The 19,710-nt window shown below is 47.0% G+C and overlaps 1 protein-coding gene across 1 annotated transcript in view; it reads right to left on the reverse strand.

Moving 5' to 3' along the window:
• The window catches only part of ASTN2 (astrotactin 2), an 874,784-nt gene extending 873,145 nt beyond the window's left edge, over positions 1 to 1,639 (reverse strand). Inside the window, exon 1 of the mRNA XM_042912372.1 lies at positions 1,201 to 1,639. Within this exon, the coding sequence (XP_042768306.1) occupies positions 1,201 to 1,639 (439 nt within the window). The remainder of the gene's footprint in view (positions 1 to 1,200) is intronic.
• Between the last annotated feature and the right edge of the window lie 18,071 nt (positions 1,640 to 19,710).

Below are 19,710 nucleotides of genomic sequence, written 5' to 3' on the forward strand. Positions count from 1 at the left end.
GGGCAAGCGAAGAGTTAACCTCGGAGGTTCAAGCCGGGATCCCGAAAGCGCTTCACCGGCGAGACGCCAGGGCCGAGCCGGATCCCGAGAAGGCACGGATCCGGGGAAGAAGGGCTCGGGAGTCTCCCGGCGAGCCCCCGGCGCCTTCCAGGCGCTGTCGTTGGCCAGACTCCGACAGCCAATCGCGCCCCGCGCCCCCGAAAGGGGAGGAGAGCGAGCGATCCGCGAGCGCGGGAGAGCTAAGGGGGAACGTTTTTGTAAACGCTCTCCGAGATAATTAAGCTATCAATTACCCGGGTGGGAAATCAGCCGCGCTTCCCACAGCTCCTCGGAAGGGCCGACTCCTCCGGGATTGGCGCTGGGAACCAGCAGGCAGCGAGCTGCTGGCGAACTTTCGGATTAACTTTTCCATTTGAGCCCCCACCCCACCCCCACCCTTTTCCCCTTCCCTGCCGTTTTCTGGCCTTTGAGTTGTTATTATTGGTCCAGCGAGTGCGTCGTGAGGACCAACCTGCTGTCCCCTGGAAGGGGGATAGAAATCCGACTGCGACAAGGACGGTGGGGGGAGAATCAGAGAACCTGGAAGTGGCGACCTCAGAAATCACTCAACCCTCCCCTGCCCCATTTCACAGATGGCCAAAACTGAGGCGCGGGGAGGGGAAGCGACTTGGCCAAGGTCACACAACCCACACGGAGACCGAGTTTACGCGGGCTGGGTGATCCCACATGGAGCTTCTCTGCTCCGATTCTCGAGAAAATCTATCTGGAAGAGCCTTGCCTCCAACTCCGAGGTGAGAGTGAGGGGGCGGTAACCGCGAGCGGCCAGGGACAGTGCCCGGAGGAGCGGCGAGCGGCTGGACGACCCGGGTCCCCAGCTCCAACACACTCCGCCATCTGGGTTCTCCGGCGTCGGGGATGGATCGCGGCAGAGCTCGACGCCTGGGCTGAGAGAGCGGGGGACACAGGTCCCCACTGCGGGAGTGTCGGCACGCCCCCGAGCTCCCGCCACGCGCTCTCGGGGACCTCCTGCCCGTCCTGCTCTCCAACCACCTGTACGTCCTCCGGGCCCCGCGGCCGCCCTCTCCCAACCCCGCTCGGGGCAGCCCGGGGCGGGGATCCCCAGGGCGCCCCCACCCGTCCGGCTTCACTTAGGGGCTCGGGGCTCCTCGGGATCCCGCGCGTGCCGGCGCCCAGCCTTACCCAGGGTGAAGAAGGGCAGCTCGGTGTTGTCCAGGTCGTCTTGCACGGCGATGCGCCCCGGCAGCTCGTTACGCACAAAGAGCAGGAGGCGCGACTCGGCGGCGGTGCCCGCGGAGCCGGCGGAGCCCGAGGACGCGGCGGCGGCGGCGGCGGCCCCGGTCCCGGTCCCGGTCCCGGCCCCGGCGCGGGCGCCGCTCCAGCCGATGTCGCTCTCCCGCAGGGCGGGCAGCGTGGACACCGTGACGGTCTTGAGCCGGCACGGGCTGTCGGGCTCCCGCGAGGCGGCGGCGGTGGCGCCGGCCAGCAGCGGCCGCGGCGGCAGCAGGAACAGGAACAGCAGCAGCAGCGGCGGCGGCGGCGCCGGGTGGAAGCCGAGCCTCAGCCGCCCCCGGAGCCCCGAGCCGGGGCCGGGGCTGCGCCGGGCGCCGGCGGCCGCCATGGCGGGAGGGGCTGCGGTGCTGCGAGCGGCGGCGGCGGCGGCGGCGGCGAAGAAGGAGGAAGCGGAGGAAGCGGCGGCGGCGGCGGCGGCGGACGCCGGAGCTAACCAGGACGCCGGAGCTAAGGAGCCGTGGGAGCCGCGCGCCAGCAGCCCCCAGCTCCCGGCTCCGCCTCCCGATCGGCCCTGGACCGCCCCCCCGCACCGCCTCCCCGGGCCCCGCCGCCCGCCCTCCCCCCTTCCTGGCTCCCCCCAGCAGACCCCGAGCGTTCCGGAGGCCCCGCCCGGCCTCGTGCAAATCCCAGTCGCCCCCTCTCCTTTCCCAGGATCCCCCAATGCCACCCTCACGATGGTCTTTAGCCACACCACCCCTCTCCAGATTCTTGACACTTAAGGACCCCTCGCGCCTCCTCTAATTCCTCCCGGCTCAGCCCAGCTCGCCCAGCTTCACCCCCACCCCTGGCTCGACCCTCGGGCTGCACCTGGGGGCGCGCCTCGGCCCAGCCTGGCTCCAAGCCCCGCCCTCTAGGGGGTAGGGGGCGCCTCTTGATGGCCAAGACTTAACTTTGTCCCCCCAGGAGCCCAGTAACAAGTCCTGGACCCTCTTCTAGTCCCTGAAATAATTGAGCCCCCCTCCTCACCCTCTTTCCCGCAACTCGCGTATTCAGTCTCCAGACACCAGGATCCCACCTCTCTCCTCCTCCCAGGCCTCCGGGGTTGCATTAAATGCTTACAGACGGAGGGGGTGTCATACCCCACCCTCTAGCCCCCAAATTGACTCGGGCCTGGAAGCTCTGGCCCCCTAAGCTGCCGCCCGCCCTGCAAGCCCGCCCACTCTCGCGCTTGTGTTTTGGATCCCTACTCCCAGCTTGGAGCAGCTCTACTTGGCTGCTTCTGTTCTCTGCGTGAAATTCCTGAAAAGGGTATGAGGTAGAGAGACCTGCTACTCTGTCTGCTTCTGGCTCCCATGGGCTCCTACGTCCTCTCCCCCATTCCCAGAGGAGGGGTCTGTTCACCACTTCTTTTCCCCACCCCAGTCCTTCCAGATTCAAGTTGAGCTGGGAACCTAGGCCCTGTGTGTGAGGGCCCTGTGCCCTTTGGCCTTGGGCTGGTTCTCTGTGACCCACACGACCTCAGATCCTTCGGGGGAGCCATCGCTGGCATCCTGGGGGATCTAGTGCTTGGGCAGCTCCCCTTCCCCACTCCCCTTACTTCTCCTCACCTCTCCTCTCTGTTTTCTCTTTCATCTCTACTCATGTCATTCCTCCTCTTCTTGACTTTAATCATATAAATGCTTCCTCCCTATAATTTGTGAGACATCTCCCATCTCTCTCTATTGCTTTACCCATCTGCACTTTTTCGTGGAGTCTCTGTGTGCCAACTTGTCTCCTCTTAGCTCTTCCCTCTTCTGCCTCTTCTCTCCTTTCTGTCTTTAACTCTTCGCACGCATTGCCCTTTCCCCTCTACCGTCACATTTTATTTACTCTGTTATGACTTTGGATAAAGGCAGAAGACTGAAAAGAAGGAGGAATCAAAACCTATGTTGTGACCTTGGACGTAATACTGCTTGTTAAGCACTCCAAATGCTAGGCAAGTGTATATGTTAGCTTTTATACGTAAGCATACTCCATGGGGATGGGTATTATGATTCCCATTTTTCAGATGAAGAAACTGAGATCAGGAGGTCAGGGAGGTGAAGGGACTTCCCAAGGTCACACATCTAGTGAGCAAAAAAGCTGAGATCTAAACTGCAGGCTCCAAAGCCTTTGCTGCTTCTATTAAATCATACTGTCCTCAGTGACCTTGGAAAAACCCACCTATCGAAGATGCGAAAGGCACATCTGCATGAGTGTGTTTGGGTCCGTTTCAGCTCTGAGGTTTGTAAGATAGGTTTCTCCTGTCTCAGTTTACTAATCTTGTGAACCCAAGGCGGGGGGGAGGTGGAATCTGGCCTTTCAAGTCTTCTGATTCTAAACCATCTCCTGCCTCTCTAATGCCTGCTCCAGTTCATTTACTCCTCCAAAATATGTCGTCCTGCCTCCCTCAGTCTCTCCTTTGTACCCTTACAATCCGCCACTATCCTCTGCAATGGGGCTTTCTGATTCTCTATGCCCCTTTCTTCAAATATGCTGACATAGTCCATTTATAGAAGTGCACACCAGGAAAAAAGGGCTCCCTTATGTAAGGCAGAGTCTGTGCAAGTCCTTCGTGGACCTCTGGTACAAAGGCCTGTCGAATGCGACCAACGCTTCCATTCATTCATTCACCACCCAATACCCAGGGCTCCTCCCAGGCACTGTATGGGGATGCAGAGAGGGATAAACACAGCTCCTGCCCTTGAAGAGTTTATAATGATGGGGGCGCAAGGTGTGGGGATGAGATGAGCACAGAAATATCTCAGATACCAGGCAGGCACGAGGACATGTGTCTTTTTATGAGGTGTTTTGAAACTTATGCTTGGAGAAATCAAAGAAAGCTTCCCAGAGGAGGAGGCACTGGAGTTGAAACATGAAGGACTCGAAGCGGGGGGTAGACATTCTGGGTTAAAGCTGGCATTTGGCATTTTTGCAACTGTTTGGCATCTGAACGAATCCCTCTCCTGTGCCAGAGGGTGCTTCGCTCTCTGAGGCACAGCCCACGTCCCATGAAGAGGCTGAAATTTCCAGATACCTTCTCAGCCTCCACAGCAGCTAGGACTTGGGCATGTGACTCAGAACTCACCAATCAGATTCACCCCTCCCAGAGGCTGGAAAGGAAGCTGGAATCAGGCAGAATCCCCCTGGGTGCCAAAGTGGCACTACTTGGTTCGGTTACATCCAGATTTGATTGCTAGAGGGAATGGTTTTAACAGCACTGGCTTGGAGCACGGTGTCACTGATGTCAACAGTGTGAATTGCCCTATTTATGCCTGACAGCAACTTCAGGAATAGTGTCTCCACCAGCCAGTTCTGTGCTGTGATTTGGATCCGTGCTCTTGACTTCATGGACTCTACGCCCCGATCCCGTGCCCTCCTGGAGATTCTAAGTAATCCAATATCACTTTACTGAATTCTGTTTCTGCTTAAATTATCCAGAATTGGTATCTGTTGCTTGCAACTAAGACACCTGCCTGAGAACACAGAAATTGGAAACAGATGGAGGGCAGAGAGGGCAGAGCTTACAAAAGGAAAAGGGGGAAGTTCGGTGAAGGGGGGAGAGGGAGTAATTGAAGACAAGACAGAAAAGGCGGGCAAGGAGTTTGCTGTTCGTCTTGAAGAGGACCAACTTTATCTAGTAGGTAGTGTCGAATCTGGAATAACCACAGGAAAAGAACTCGTATTTCTGAACACAAACTGCGACTTCACAACTTTGTGTGGTGTATCAGTGAACGATGACAATTCCTGCCTTCTGGTGGTGGTGAGGCTTGGGAAATAATTATGCAAAGTGCTTAACATTCTAGGTGCTCAATAAATTATAACTGCTGCTTTGATATGTCATCCCAGCGATATCTGGAGTCAATCTTGTTATCCCCATTTAATAGATGGCGAGTTTGAGGCTCAGGGTAGCTAAGGAACTTGACTTTGATCCTGTAGTTATCAAGTGGTAAAACTCAGGTCTGACTTCTCACTCCCTGACATCCTACCACAGCACAATTTTTCCTTTTCTCCTCCTCCTACCCCATACTCTATTCTTTCTTTCTTTCTTTCTTTCTTTCTTTCTTTCTTTCTTTCTTTCTTTCTTCCTTCCTTCCTTCCTTCCTTCCTTCCTTCCTTCCTTATATCCATACCACCTGACCGAGGCAGCTTAGCATAGTTGGAAAAGCAGGGACTGGGGTGGCAGACAGGCTTTGGTCTGGATATCATCTTTGCTATTTATCTCCTGGGTCAAGTCAGTTAATAAGCGCCCCTACTCGATCTTTCATTTTCTCACTTGCGAAATAAGGAAAGCAGTACCACTTTTCAGGACCGTGGGAATTAAATGAGATCACATGTATGAAAAATGTCTAGCTTATATTAGGTTCTCCGTAATGTTCTAAGTGAATCTAAGCATTTGACATCATCGCGTTCACTATTTTCCTCTTCAGCCCCATGTAACAAGATCCTCACCACCGCCACTCTATTCTAGCCTTATGTGTCTCCTTTCTATTCCCAGAAGGTTCCAAGTTCCTTGCTGCCCCAGTGTTTTCACACAGGCTCTTCCCTCTGCCCGGAGAGATCTCCCTCCAGACTTCACCTTGTTACTTTCACTAACCTGTAAGTGTCAGCTAATAAAACACTTTTCCTAAGATGACTAACCACCTAGTCTAAACTAGCCTGAGCTAGCACTAATATAGAGATGTAAAACAAGTACTTTGTCAGTGAATAATCATGTACTTACTGACTTTTTACTCTCACACAGGTTATTGTAGTAGGCACTAGCCTTAACTCTGCAGTTAAGAAAACAAGCCATCCTTCTGGCTTTCTACAATGAGTACATTCTCTTCCCTCCCTCCCTCCTTTCCTTCCTTCCTTCTCTCCCAGCTTGCCATGATTCAAGAATTTTTTTTTTTTTTTTTTTTTTTTTACGTCTTTCTTCCTTAAGCCTTGAGATGATCTCTAGGACACAAACTCCAGCTCAGGAGGAGTTTGCTATCTCCCCCTTCATCTCTGCTCTATCTAAGCTCCATGTCCCATCCATCCTCTTGGAACCCACAAATCTCCACCATTTGTTTTCTCTCGCTTCAATCATGGCCGTCTCCGTAACTCACACTGTCCCTTTAGTCCTGCCTTCTCACTGCAGCACGTTGACTCCACTCATCACCTGGCATGTTGTTTCCTTTCCTATCCTCTCACCACCTCCCCCAGAAACTCTTGGTTGCAGCTCCTACAGCCCCTTGAACAGAGCCCAGCTCCATCAGTTGGAATAGGGTCACTTACAAGATTAAGGTCAATCTTGTATCTTTCCCTTCTATTGTTGTTGTATCCAAAATAGATCATTGTAAATATGCCTATCACTGCTGCTTCTTCAACGCAGATACCTCTCTTTGATGTAAGTTCAAATTCTTTTGTAGACCACTTAACTCTCTGGCTAATTTCTAATGATTTACCTCTGTGAGCCTTAATGTTGGGGTCATGGGAAGGTTGAATGAGCCAGCAGGTATAAATGGAAGCCCCCAGTGCTCTCGGGCACATAGTAGGTCCTCCAGTAACAGTAGCTTGTTTCCACTACACATGTCTTATTTATTTGGTCCTTCTGTTACTTCTCTGTCTCTTTGCTTCCGACCTTCCATTTCTCATTTCCCTTTTCAGAACATTTCCACTATATCTCATTTAGAGCAAACTTTTACCATTGTCTCTAACTTCTCTTTCGTGAAAAATGAAAGAATATTTTAATCACCGTTGTCTTTCTTCATTTCTGCTTGCATTTGTTTGACTGATTTCTGCTTCAACCCGGTACTTCTCTGACTCTTTCCCTTAACAATTCTCAAATTTATTATCTTTTTTCTCCAGCTCATACCTTTCACTACCTCCCGCTTCCTCTGTCCTCGGTCCTCTAAATCAACCCCTTCTTGTTCTCTGATTTACTGCAGTCATTTCCTACCCTTCTTGCACCATTCAGTCGAAAACCTCCCAATCCTCACTGAGAGTCTCCGTCTCTTTCCTCCTTCCTCTTGCATTTTCTTTTTCACATCCCCTCATCTTAATTCACCCCCATCATTCATTTGCTTATGCCCAGTCTCTGTGTCTCATTGCCTACTTAATCATTTAACCTATTCGTGTTCCCTTCCTCCTTTGTTATGTGTGTCATCTTTCATCATTAACACACATTAATGGGTGATATTGCTTTGGGTCTCGTTTGTTACAAATCTTACTATTGGTGTATTATCAGAATCCTCTTTCCGGGTCTTGTTGGCAATTCTTGTCTGGAATCTTTTCTCTCTGGGAGCCTACTTGGAAAACAAAACAAAACAAAACAAAACAAAAACAACCACAGCAACAAACACTTTGCAGTATATAATCTATATTTATTCAAGCTGAACTTCTAACCTGGTGCATTAGAATGTCTATTACTAATGAAAAGAATAAGCTTTATTCTCTGCTATAGAATCCTAGGTCATTTCCCTTTTCTGCAGCACATTATTTTTACGATTACATTTGAATTGGTGAAGGTGATGTCAGCATAGAGTGACTGTTTCTAAACATCATCTGAGTGCCTAGTCTGAGGAAGGCATACGATACATTTTTTTTCATGTAATTCTCACAACCGCCTGTGAAGTGGGGGGTTTTAACCCCCCGCTGCACATGGGTAGAATTGAGAATACATGGAAAATGTATGGCCTCATATAGGCTGGGCAACTGATACGTAATAAAGTCTTTCCAACTTCTTTGGGTAGAAATTCAAAATTGGCCCCCGTATGCAGAGGGTGAGGAGAGACTGAAGAAAGATCCAGATTGGTAGCTGGCAGTGTTAATAAGCAAGGGAACTCAAATTTGAGGCTTGCCTCGTGATGCCACAAAATAAGTGAATTTCCTCACCCGCCTGCCAGAATCTTAAAAGTTTCCATGGAGGCCCTAACTGCATTCAGTCACATATACCATCACATGATCTCAACAAGCCATTGTTCTCTGAAGGTTGCATCCTTGAGAGAATTTTGGCTAAGGGAATAGTGGGCAGAATGTATATTTCATGGGCTGGGGAGGAGGTGAGGAGTCTCTGATTGCCCCAGATCAGCTCCTCATGGTCAACTGCTGGGCATGTCCTCAGGATGACCTCCTCCAACAACACAGCATAGTGTAAAGGCTAAGAGTTCCCATACTTTTGTAACAGGGATGATAACAACCACTTTGCAGGAGTGTTATTTAATATTTGTCTTCCCTGCTACATTATAGTTACCATGAAGGCAGAAATCCTGCCAATCTTGGTCCCTGCTACCTGGTATGTGTTAGGCCATCACTGATGTTTTGTTGAATGAATGAATGAATGAATGAATATTAAAAGCACAATCTCTTGCATAAAACAACATTGGTTTTGAATTTCAGCTCTGCCTCTGCCATTTAATACCTGTGTGACCTTGAGCATAGGAGAAAGAGGGCAGATAGAGTCTCACAGTCTATATGTTTACATTTGTTGAAGCATGGTTGTTTTTGATTTTTAAGTGATATTGTTTAACAATCTTCGGAGGACAAACTAGGGTTCCAAACCCAGCTCTCTGCTTGCTAGCTTGGATGCCTTGGGCAAGTTACTTATCTCTTCCAACATCTTCATCTCTAACATGGGAATGATACAATGTCTCTATCACACCCAGGGGCAAGAGCTAGTTTGGTTGATGATCTGGGGTGAAACCCCAAGACTGCCAGGTTTCATGCACATTTCATGACAGTAGAGGTCTCACTGGTCTGACTCCTGACTCCACGGCCCCCTTTCACTGCTTCTCTCGCTGTCCTTAGGAGCTCCCACAAACAGAACTCCCAAGACCTAGCCCAGATGTATCTCAGAGAGGCAGAGGACGTCCCCCACTCCTGACCTACTTACCAAGCTATATTTGATGACTATTGTATGATAATCTGCAGACTCAGCAAGACTGGGACTCTGCAGGCTCCCTGTGTCTCCTGAAGGTCCAGCTGTACTCCATGTCATGCTAGAGAGGCTTCCAGCAAAATCTGTTGGAAGTCACTCTTCCCAGCTCTGGGCACTATATATCACAGATCTATAATTTGTTTATTTGTTTGTTTGTTTGTTTGTTTGTTTGTTTACTGAGGCTCTGGTCTACAGATGGACAAGGAAAAACAATATTTAAATTCAGAGAGCCCTGAGGTGCCTGGGTGGTTCAGTCAGTTGAGCATCCAACTTCGGCTCAGGTCATGATCTTTCAGTTTGTGGGTTTGACCCCTGCGGCGGGCTCTGTGCTGACAGCTCAGAGTCTGGAGCCTGTTTGGATTCTGTGTTTCCTTCTCTCACTGCCCTTCCCCTGCTTGTGCTCTTTCTCTCTCTTTTAAAAATAAATAATCATTTAAAAAAAATTAGACTCAGAGAGCCCTTCCTCCTTCCCTTCTTCCTATCATCTCTCCTTCATGAAATACTATGCACCAGGAATGGGGACACAACAATTAGCAAGACTAAAATGGTCCCTGTGCTCATGGGGCTTACAGTCTAGTCAAGAGGCAGACAAAAATAAATAAATAATGAATATATGGGAGGAGGAAATGGGGAATTGCTATTCAACTGGTATAAAGTTTCATCTATGACAGATAATTAAGTTCTAGAGATGTTCTGTACAACATCTGCTGTGCCTATAGTTAACAATACTGTATGGTATACATAAAAATTTATTAGGAGGGTAGATCTCATGCTAACTGTTCTTACCACAATAAAAAAGAGAGAGACTACATGACTGAAAGTGTTTAAATGTTCTGGGATATGGAAAAGAATATGGTTCTGTGAAGTGGAATAATGAAAGAGTTATTAATTTATATTTGAGGACTAGGCGATACAGCTCTAAAAATGTGGCACTTCTTTCGAAACAGGGACAGATGCATGGGAATTGGACCAGCAAAGGGGGTCAGGAGGTTTCCAGGCACAGGGAGCGGCAAGCAAAAAAGTCCTTGAGGAAGAACTTGGTAAATTCAAGGAGCCAAACGTTTCAAGCTATGTGGCTAGAGAGCTGAGAGGGAAGAGTAGAAAAGGATGAAACGAGTCTCGGAAAGTTAGTATGGCTTAAATTATTCAGCTGTATGTAGGCCATGGTAAGGAGTGTGGATTTAATTCTAATTTAAATGGAAAGCCATGGGCAATTTTACGTACGAGGATGGCATAGTCAGATACACATTTTGAAAATGCTACTTTGGCGGTGGGGGGAAAGTGGATTTGTATAGCGCAGGGGAGGAGAGCAAGAGTGGAGTAGGGACTCTCTCAGGGCATCCAGGTGTAAACCTCTCTAGCAGGGCAGGCTTTCGCATTACAATGTCCCCACACCATGGGGTGCTGTAGCATGAAGACACTGATCCTGGGGAACCTGTTATCTCTATTGAAAACGAGTTCTAGTTTTGGTTGGCCCTGACCCACAGAATGTCCTGATTTGTATTTTTCTTGTTGAATCTACCACTTACTGATTCAAATTCCAAAATTTGGGGGAAGCTATATGGGGCAAGTTTCACGAAAATTTTCCAGGTATCTGAAGGCATCTACCATTTCTTCTCCTTCAAGGAATGGCTGTCGCTGTTGGCTGCCTCCGCCATTCTCTGCCTGAGATTAAAATACAAACAACAATAATAATTAACAACTTCCATTTTACTGAACGTGTGTATGTTCATCAACATAACATTTGACTTCTATGACATTGTGAGCCAGCAGTACAGGAATTTTTAGCTTCATTTACAAGTGGCAAAAATACAATTCAAAGACATGATTTACGCAAGGTTCGGAGATAAGTTGGAAGAACTGAGTCCTGAATCAAGTCCTACAACTCCAACTCCAGGCCCCTTTTCACCTCAGAGCAAGAGTCAGCACAGACAGAGGATAAGCTCCTACACTCTGGTATCAGAGTGTCGGAGTTCAGACACCGACTCTGATACTTACTGTGCGACCTTGGGGAAATTACTTAAAGTCTCTGAACTTCAGTTTCTTTATCTGAGAAAAACAAAAATACCTACCTCAGAGAGTTGGACGAGGATTAAAGGAGCTAATAGATTAAAAGCATGAAGCACTGTGTCAAGCCTATATTAGTAATAAATGTTAGCTATTATAGCATCCTAGAACCTACTTGACCAAAAGCAACACTGGCAAAATAGAGATTGCAGTGGGTTTAGTACCAGGTATCCTAGTTTAGAATATTAACTCTGCCATAATGTCATGATAAGGTAGCTAATCAGTGACCCGGTTCATCTGTAAAATGGGTGTAATCATACCTAGCTCACAGAGTTGTTTATAAAAGTAAATTCTCTAAATAGTAAGAGAAATCACCTAGCATTGAGAATTAGTATCCGACAAATAGTAATTTATCTCCTTTCTGCTTTAACATTTCCTCCAGGAAAGAAAGACTTTCCTGATGCCCCAGGCAGTGTTAGTCATTCTCCTTTCTTTGCCCTTACCACCTTGTAACTACCTGGAACACAGCACAGATCACGATGCTTTAAAAGTATCTGCTCATCCGGGTGCCTGGGTGGCTCAGTCAGTTAAGTGTCCCACTTGAATTCAGGTCATGATCTCGCAGTTCATGTTCGAGCCCTGTGTTGGGCTCTGTGCTGACAGCTCAGAGCCTGGGGCCTGCTTCTGATTCTGTGTCTTCCCCCTCTCAAAAATAAATAAACATTAACAGAAATAAACATTAACAGTATCTGCTCATCTGTCTTCACCTCTAGACTGGAGTTACTGGATGTGCCAGGTACTGTTCTAAGCACTTTGCAAGTAATAATGTATTTAATCTTGATATGAACCCTAGGAAGGAGGGGTACTATCATCCCCTCAATCAGGAAACTGCAAGGGAGGTTGAATCATGCATCCAGCTTGCATGGCTGGCAGAGAGGGGGTGCTCACTTTTTCTTTCTTGTTGTTTGGGTCTCCGTGGCGATGTCATCCCTGGAGAGAGGACTTTTGTGACTCCCTACTCTAAAGGACTCCCCCATTCACCACCATTCCCATGGTGGCATCATTTCCAAGGGGACAGGATGGAAAAGCAGGAGGACGCTTTACAGGGGAGAAATACTGCACTTGTGGCATTAAGCCTGAGGTTTGAGATGCCTACTAAGATTCACTGAGAAAAAATAATACTTGAAAAAAGTGTAATGTCTAGTATTCATCACCTTGGTCTACTGGTAGTTCATTCTCCCCGACATCTATGGAGATCCTTAGGAGCTAATAGATTGTTTAAAGCCTACCTTGCAACGCTCTCTGTACTCCTTTTTCTTGTGGTTAGCTTTCTCACCTTACTCTCTAATTAATTTCTGTTGCCCTGGGTCTTATGTAATCCATTAGCATGATATTTAAGCTCCAAGACAATTCTTCTGATCTCTCTCACTAGTTTTTCTTCTATAACCTATGCCCTCATCAAAACAGCTGTCCTCACTATTCCTTGTGCACACTCCAGATTTCCTGTTATCTCTGTCTAGATTATTTTTCCCTAACTAGCACTCTGCACACACATATGGCATCCGTCCATCAGGGCAATTTCTGATTCTCCTCACATTCTTTATATATAATATTTTTTCCTTTACGTGTCCTTATTCTTTGTATAGCTTATTTATAACTCTCTTTTTTTTTTTTTAATCACATATACTATTTGTATTTAAGGCTACAATCCATTAGTATTGAACTTGGCCATGCTGGTTAGTGAGATATAGGCAGTCACAGCGTGTGCCAAGGGTATTACAGTATTACAGTGGGACTGCCTCTTTGCACTTCTGCCTATGGCATGAGAGGAAAATGCCCTATCTAGCCCACTGGTCCAAGTAGGGTGGCAGATATGGGATCAGAGCTGGACCTAGGCCACAGTTTGGAGACAAGCCTGGCCAAACCAGCCTACATCAGCAGACTCCCCAAGGCAACCTTCAGATGTTTGAGTCAGAATCTATGATTGCCCTTTTAAGCCATTGAGTTTTAGAGTGGTTTTATTACACAGCATTATTGTGGTAATAACTGACTGATACAAAGTCTTAGCTCCTATCCTACACTCTGAATATCTTGAAGCTAGATAGAGACAGTCTGAATCATCTTTTTTTTACTCATGGAAAATTCCAAGGCACAATCCGAATATGTATTTGCTGAACAAGTGAACGGATAAGTGAATAAAGAGCTGTAGTGAGAGATTTAAGAATTAAGGAGACTAATGTATTCATTAGTTCAACAAGAATTTACCAAATACTAATTTTGCATCAGGCATTGTGTTAGAAAAACAGTATTCAGTGCTAAACAAACCAGACTTGACTTCTGGATGCTCCTTGGTGGCTTGGGAAAGCTTGAGAACCAGGGATTCATAATGCAGTCAACGTGCAAACTCTGATTATCCTTGAATCACATGCGAGGGCACCAAAATAATCAGAGAAGTGATAATGGATAGAAAAGAGCAGAAGATCCCTCGCTCACTGCTGATTCCCATTATCTCAGGTTAAGAGCAAATCCCCAGACAGATGGAAGGAATTTGCATCCATTTGAAGAAAATGAGTAGTAGAAGCTGACCCAAGGGGTAAAACTGAAATTTATAGGGATAGGTATTGGTCATTTTTTGATTGCTGAATGACACCTCTGTCCCTTTCCACTATCGTGGAGAGGCTGTCGGTATGCTGAGCCTAAATGCTGTTACCATCTGTAAATCAAAAACCTGGATTCATGACAGTCTAACCTCAATGCCCTTTTCTGAGAGCATTTCTGATCATGAAGCATTTCTGTCACACTTTCCTGCCTAGCCCACCTGCTCACTCCAGAGGTGTGGCTACGGCAGCTTGTGGCTGATGACTTCCATGTCACAATGGAAGGGGCTCCAGGAATGCAGAGCAGATTTGGAATTCCTAAATTGTGAGGTCTTGACCAGAGCCAAAGCTGAAGGCAAGTTCCCCTTGCTTTGGGTACCAGCCACTGAGAGGGAAAATTCATCCAGCTTGTGCGTTAATATCACCTAAGGTTTTGTGTTGGCCTCTATGTTTTGAAAGAGCAGGTGGCTAGGACAGATGGACTGAGAGAGAAAAGGCAACTTTTGCAGGGCTTGAAGGATGACACTCCAAAAGGAAATGCATGACTATTTCCAAAACTAGCACCTCTCAGCTTGAAAGAATAAGTTGAGAGATTTTACTACCTTCAATCAATGACACGTTGACATGATACCTAATGGGTATAGTGGGCATAAAAAAAATAAACTTTTAGGTCAGGTAGACAACTATCCACAGAGATCTATTTTCTAATCATTGTGCGATCTAAATGTGATAATACATATGCAGCATGTAGTTCACGATTTAATATATGGCAAAAAAAAAAAAACCCCACAAAAAATAATAGTAACATTTATTGAGTACACACAATATACCATGAAGTATGCTACATGCTGTGAAGGGCTCATTTCAATTCGCTCTTTCAATAACTGTAAGAGCTAGGAACGGTTAGTATTGCCATTTGACCTATGAGGAAACTAGAGCACAGAGAGGTAAAATTCCTTTTCCAGAGTCACACTGCAAGTATGCGGTGGGATCAGGATTCGAACTCAGGCAGCCTTATTCCAGAGCTCCAGTCACAACCACTCCTCCATATTCCCCCTCAAAAATCAAGAGTAGACATACAATAAATCAAAGCTAACATCATCATCATCATTTGCTTTATCGTAATAATTATTAGGTACGCTAACAAAAAAAGTCACTACATGAGGGTACTTTCCTGGAATGTTCCTACTGAAAGAAACTACTGATTCAAAAGCAAGGATGCAAGTTTAAAGGTGGCCTTTGGGGCCAAACTGTAGGAGAGAGGTAAAAGGAAGGGAAGGCTCTGTGAAGTCCAAAATGCTTATGTCTGACTTCACCGTATGGTAGCCTACACAAGATCCCCACTGAGTCATCTGAAAAGTGCAATGCAGTGTGAATTATATCATGGGCCATTTTTTATTTATTTATTTATTTTTTACCTCCCCCAGTTTGTGCAACCTTTGCCAGGCATCTTTACAGTTACTTTGCTCTTACTAAACAGGCCTATTTCCCCTCCCCTTGAATCAAAGCCTGGCTCTGTGACTTGTTTTGACCAACTGACTGAGGCAGAAGTGAGGACAGACCAGTTTTGAGCCTTGTGTATTTCTGCTTTCCATCCCTTGCTTCGGCAGTCATAGGGGAAGCACATGCCTGGGCTAGCCTACGGGCCTCAGAGGCAGGATGGCAAGCCCATGGAGCAGATGTCGTAGCTACGTTTTTGCAACCAAACTCAGCTGAGAGTTAAATCTTAGCTGACTCGCAGACCAGGTGATGAGTCTCGCCTAGGTGGCTGACCTCCCATCAGCCCTCTGATTCCTAGGCTATAATGATAAATCATTGTTTTAAGCCACTGAACTTTGGGGGTACTTTGTTATGCAAAAACAGGTAAACCAGGGTAGGGAATGATCCTGCCTACTTCTACCCAGGAACACAGCACTTGAATAAAGAGTGGTTCCCTTTCATACCTTCTTGATCAAGCAGAAAAGTCTCAGTTCCTTCCAGTTGAAGTCCCCCAATTACGTTAGGCGGAGGGAGCCAGCCGAGGGACAGCAGATACCCGTGCTTCCCCTTTGGCGTATCTAGGAGGTGGGGAAGTGCCTGGACACCACGTGGACCTCCTGCCCGGGAAGCAGACAGCTCCACCATCAGCACAAGGATGGCCCGACAGCCTCACAGCAAGCTTTCCAGAATCGTTGCTTCCATTGCCACAGGTGGTGATTTCTGCATCAAAGCCGGTGCCCCCTCTCCACTCCTGATTTCTCATTTCTCTAAAAAGGACAGTCTCTGATTTAGCTCTTGGAAGAGGGCAGGGAGTTTAGGGAGGGATGGGGCCATGGAGGAGAAGGCAGGGGAGGAAAGGAACAAACTGCCTCACCAGCACGGGCTCTACCCATATAAAGTGCTAATGAAATTCGAAATAACAACAATAATTACGCTTCCAAGGCCGAAGCCTCACATTTCTCACCATGAATATTCATCTCCATGTTATCTTTCGAAGGAATAAAAATTGGGTGGAACACTAATGTGCCTGTAAGCTGTTATTCTTTTCTTTTCTTTTCCTTTTTTTAATTCTCCTATTCTATTTTTACCTGGATCCAGGCAGACCCCTGGTTTGATAGTGCCTGTATTCTAATATTCTTTGTAGCTGTGATTTGAGTCTCACTGGGGTGGCCACGTGCAGATGTCTGACGTGTAAGATGCTTAACATGTCAATAAAATGTAAGTTATAAAGAAGGGGGCTCTGGAATCAAGCTGAAACTCCTCTTTTTGTGGCTGCTAAGTGGTCACAGGCGGAAGATCACTGTGAGTCTGGCAGCCAGGACTCTGGACATAGGAATCCAATGGATCTTTTATCAACTGGCACAGAAGATCGGGAGGTTACCGCTAAGCTATCACTAGCTATCAACGGGATGGGGGGAGGCACCTGGCTGTCTGCAGTGGTCTTCAATTGGTCCCCAAGCTCAGAAGAGCACCTGTGAGGCAGCACTCATCCCGAGGCATGGTAAATGCATGTAAAATGTATCAGTCTGCTCAGGCTGCCATAACAAAATTCCACAAACTGGATGGCTTAAAACAAACAAACAAACAAACAAAAAACAACAACAACAGTAATTTATTTTCTCACAGTTCTAGAGACTGGAGTCCAAGATCAAAGTGCCAGCTGGATTAGTGTCTGGTGAGAGCTCTGTCTTTGGATTGCAGATGGCTGTCTTTTCTCTATATCCTCACATAGCCTTTCCTTGGTGTGTGGGTGCAGGCAGGGTGAGAGAGAGGGAAATAGAGAGATCCCTTCTTTTTAAAAATTTTATTTTTGAGTAATTTCTACACCCAACACAGGGCTTGAACTCACAACCCTGAGATCAAGAGTCACACACTCTACTGACTAAGCCAGGCAGGTGCCCCATCCCTTCTTCTTATGAGGCCACCAATCCTATCTGATTAGGGCCCCACCCACTTGGCCTCATTCAACCTTAATTAGCCCCTAAAGGTTCTATCTCCAAATACCATCATGTTTGGGGGTTAGGGCTTCAATATATAAATTTTGAAGACACAGTTCAGTCCATAGCATACGGTACGGACAACCTTCTCTGCAGGCATTTGCGAAGGTTGTATGGCTCCCACTGTCACCAAGGAAGAAAAAAGGGCTCATATTACCCAGTCATGATGTAATCACTGGCCTATATTTCAAGGATGAGAGTCAGAATGTCAGCATTGATAACATCACTCCGGAGAGGGTGGAGGAAGTGGAGGAGTGAGACACGAATCACAGGCTTCAGTAAATCCCATGGGAGCAACGGGGCCCAGGAGCTGTGAGCCGGAGGGCTTCCTCTGCCAGGTCTCTGAGAAGCAGCCAGGTTTGCCTAAGTCAGCAATCAGGTAAAGAGCCCCAGAGACAGGAGAGAGGCCTTGGGGAATTGCTAAGTGCAGGTGTGTACCGGGAAGAGGGGGCAGCCAGGTCAGTAGGCTGATGGGGTCAGTGTGGGAGAGAAAGCCTAATAAGACGGTAAATGTTGACACGTTAAGGCTTCTCAAAATATAACTCTCATTATGTCACCCGCAAGTTTGCTTACAAACCTTCAGCAGCTTTTTGGTACCTTCATAATAAGGGGATGAAGTTCTTAACTTGACATTCATGGCTCTGTCTGCTGTGGTTTCAACGAGCCCTCCTTGTCTTTTGAAATGACAGTCATAGTGAACATTTAGGGCATGCTTATTTGAGATAGCCACTCTTCTGAGTCTTCGGTACGTACAAACTCACTCAACTCTAACAACAACCTGAGAAGGTAGCAGTGACTTTCCTCACTGTACAGATGAAAAACATAGGGCTCATGAAAGTAAAGTGGCTCAGCGAAGGTCATATACCTAGTAGATAGTCAAGCTGGAACTCGAACCCAAGAAAACTAACTACAGAGTCCATACACATAAACGTTACAGGCTACTCTTTTCTTCTTGCCCTCCATGAGGCAGAATCTCTGGCTTTCTCCCAAACATGTCCTATGTTTTCTGTTCCTGGGGTGTTCAACCTCATCCCATTCTCTGCAGATCCCAATTCTCATGAATATTCACGGCCAAGTTCGAGGGGCGTCTTCTCCTTACAGCATGGTGCCCGCTGCTGTAAGTGGTACCTCCCAATTCATATCCCACTGAGCATTTTATCCTACCTTTTCTTGCGGTGATTACCATTTGGAAGCTAAAAGGAAAATTAATATGACTGGAGTATATAATCATCATATATGGATGCATAGAAGCTCTCCCACGGGCTGTGAGGTCCACACAGGCATGGAATAGGTGTGTGGGCATGTGGCATGCCTCACAGTGCCTGGAACAGTGCTCTGAACTTAGTCATTGTATCAGGTGGGATTTGGTTCAGGGGAAAGTAATAAAAACCCCAAAATGGTGAGTTAAATAGGATAGAAATCTAATTCTCCCTCTCTCATAAAATAAGTCTGGAGATAGAGTGCAGAACTATTCTAACAGTTCCAGAGTCATCAGGAATCCAGATCACTTCCACAGTTTTCCTTTGTAATCCCTAAGGTGTGGCTCTGTTCTTCATGGTCCAAAAGGGCTGCCTGAACTCTCTCTGCCATCATATGCATGATCTAAGTAGTATGACAGAGTAAGAGGAGACTCCGTGGAAGTTCAAACTCAGCAATCCTGCTTATATCTTAGGGACCAGACTTAATTACACAGTCACTTCTAACTGCAAAGCAGCTGGGGATGTCTTTTTAGCCATTTAGTTGGAGGTGTGGCCTTCCAGGTAAAAATGAGAATTATGTTATTAAGGAAGAAGGGATGGGCAGGTGTTGCAAGCAACCAGCCAACTTGTCATAGCAGGTCCTCAGTAAATATTCAACAACCATTCCTTGAAACCTGCTCCATGCCAGTCCCCGTGTGAAACAAGGACACCTAAGTCAACAAGAAAGCTCACGTCCCTACTTACTATGAGTTTATGCTTTAGATGGGAAGACGAAGTAAACATTACTTACAAAAAGTTTGTGATGGAGGCTACAACAGGATGATACAGGGTACTGCAGGAGCCCTGACTGGATGATACTTGGACGGCCTGATGGAAAAAATGAATTATTCACATAAAGCTATAAAATAAGCCCTTCTTTGGTTCCATTCTAGTAGGAATAAATGAGCAAGGGGGAGATACAGGGGTGCTGAGGGAAGGTAAGTTTGGAGAAAAGAATATGGCCAGACTCATGGTATTCTAAACATGGCTGGCCCACCTGTTATATTTTGGACAAATTACTCACCAGCTCCAAAACTTAACATCTTCAATCTGTCCAATGAAATGATATTGAGTCTTTCATAGAGTTTGTGGGAGAGCTGATATGGTATACAATAGGTGATCAATAAATGTTAGCTTCTTTATTGGAGGCAAAGGGATGCAGCCATTCCCACATTACGCACGCTCTTCCCCTTCTCGCATTTGCCCTGCATACCAGCCAG

This window comes from Panthera leo, chromosome D4 (genome assembly GCF_018350215.1).
Source record: "Panthera leo isolate Ple1 chromosome D4, P.leo_Ple1_pat1.1, whole genome shotgun sequence".
Classification (NCBI taxonomy): Eukaryota; Metazoa; Chordata; class Mammalia; order Carnivora; family Felidae; genus Panthera; species Panthera leo.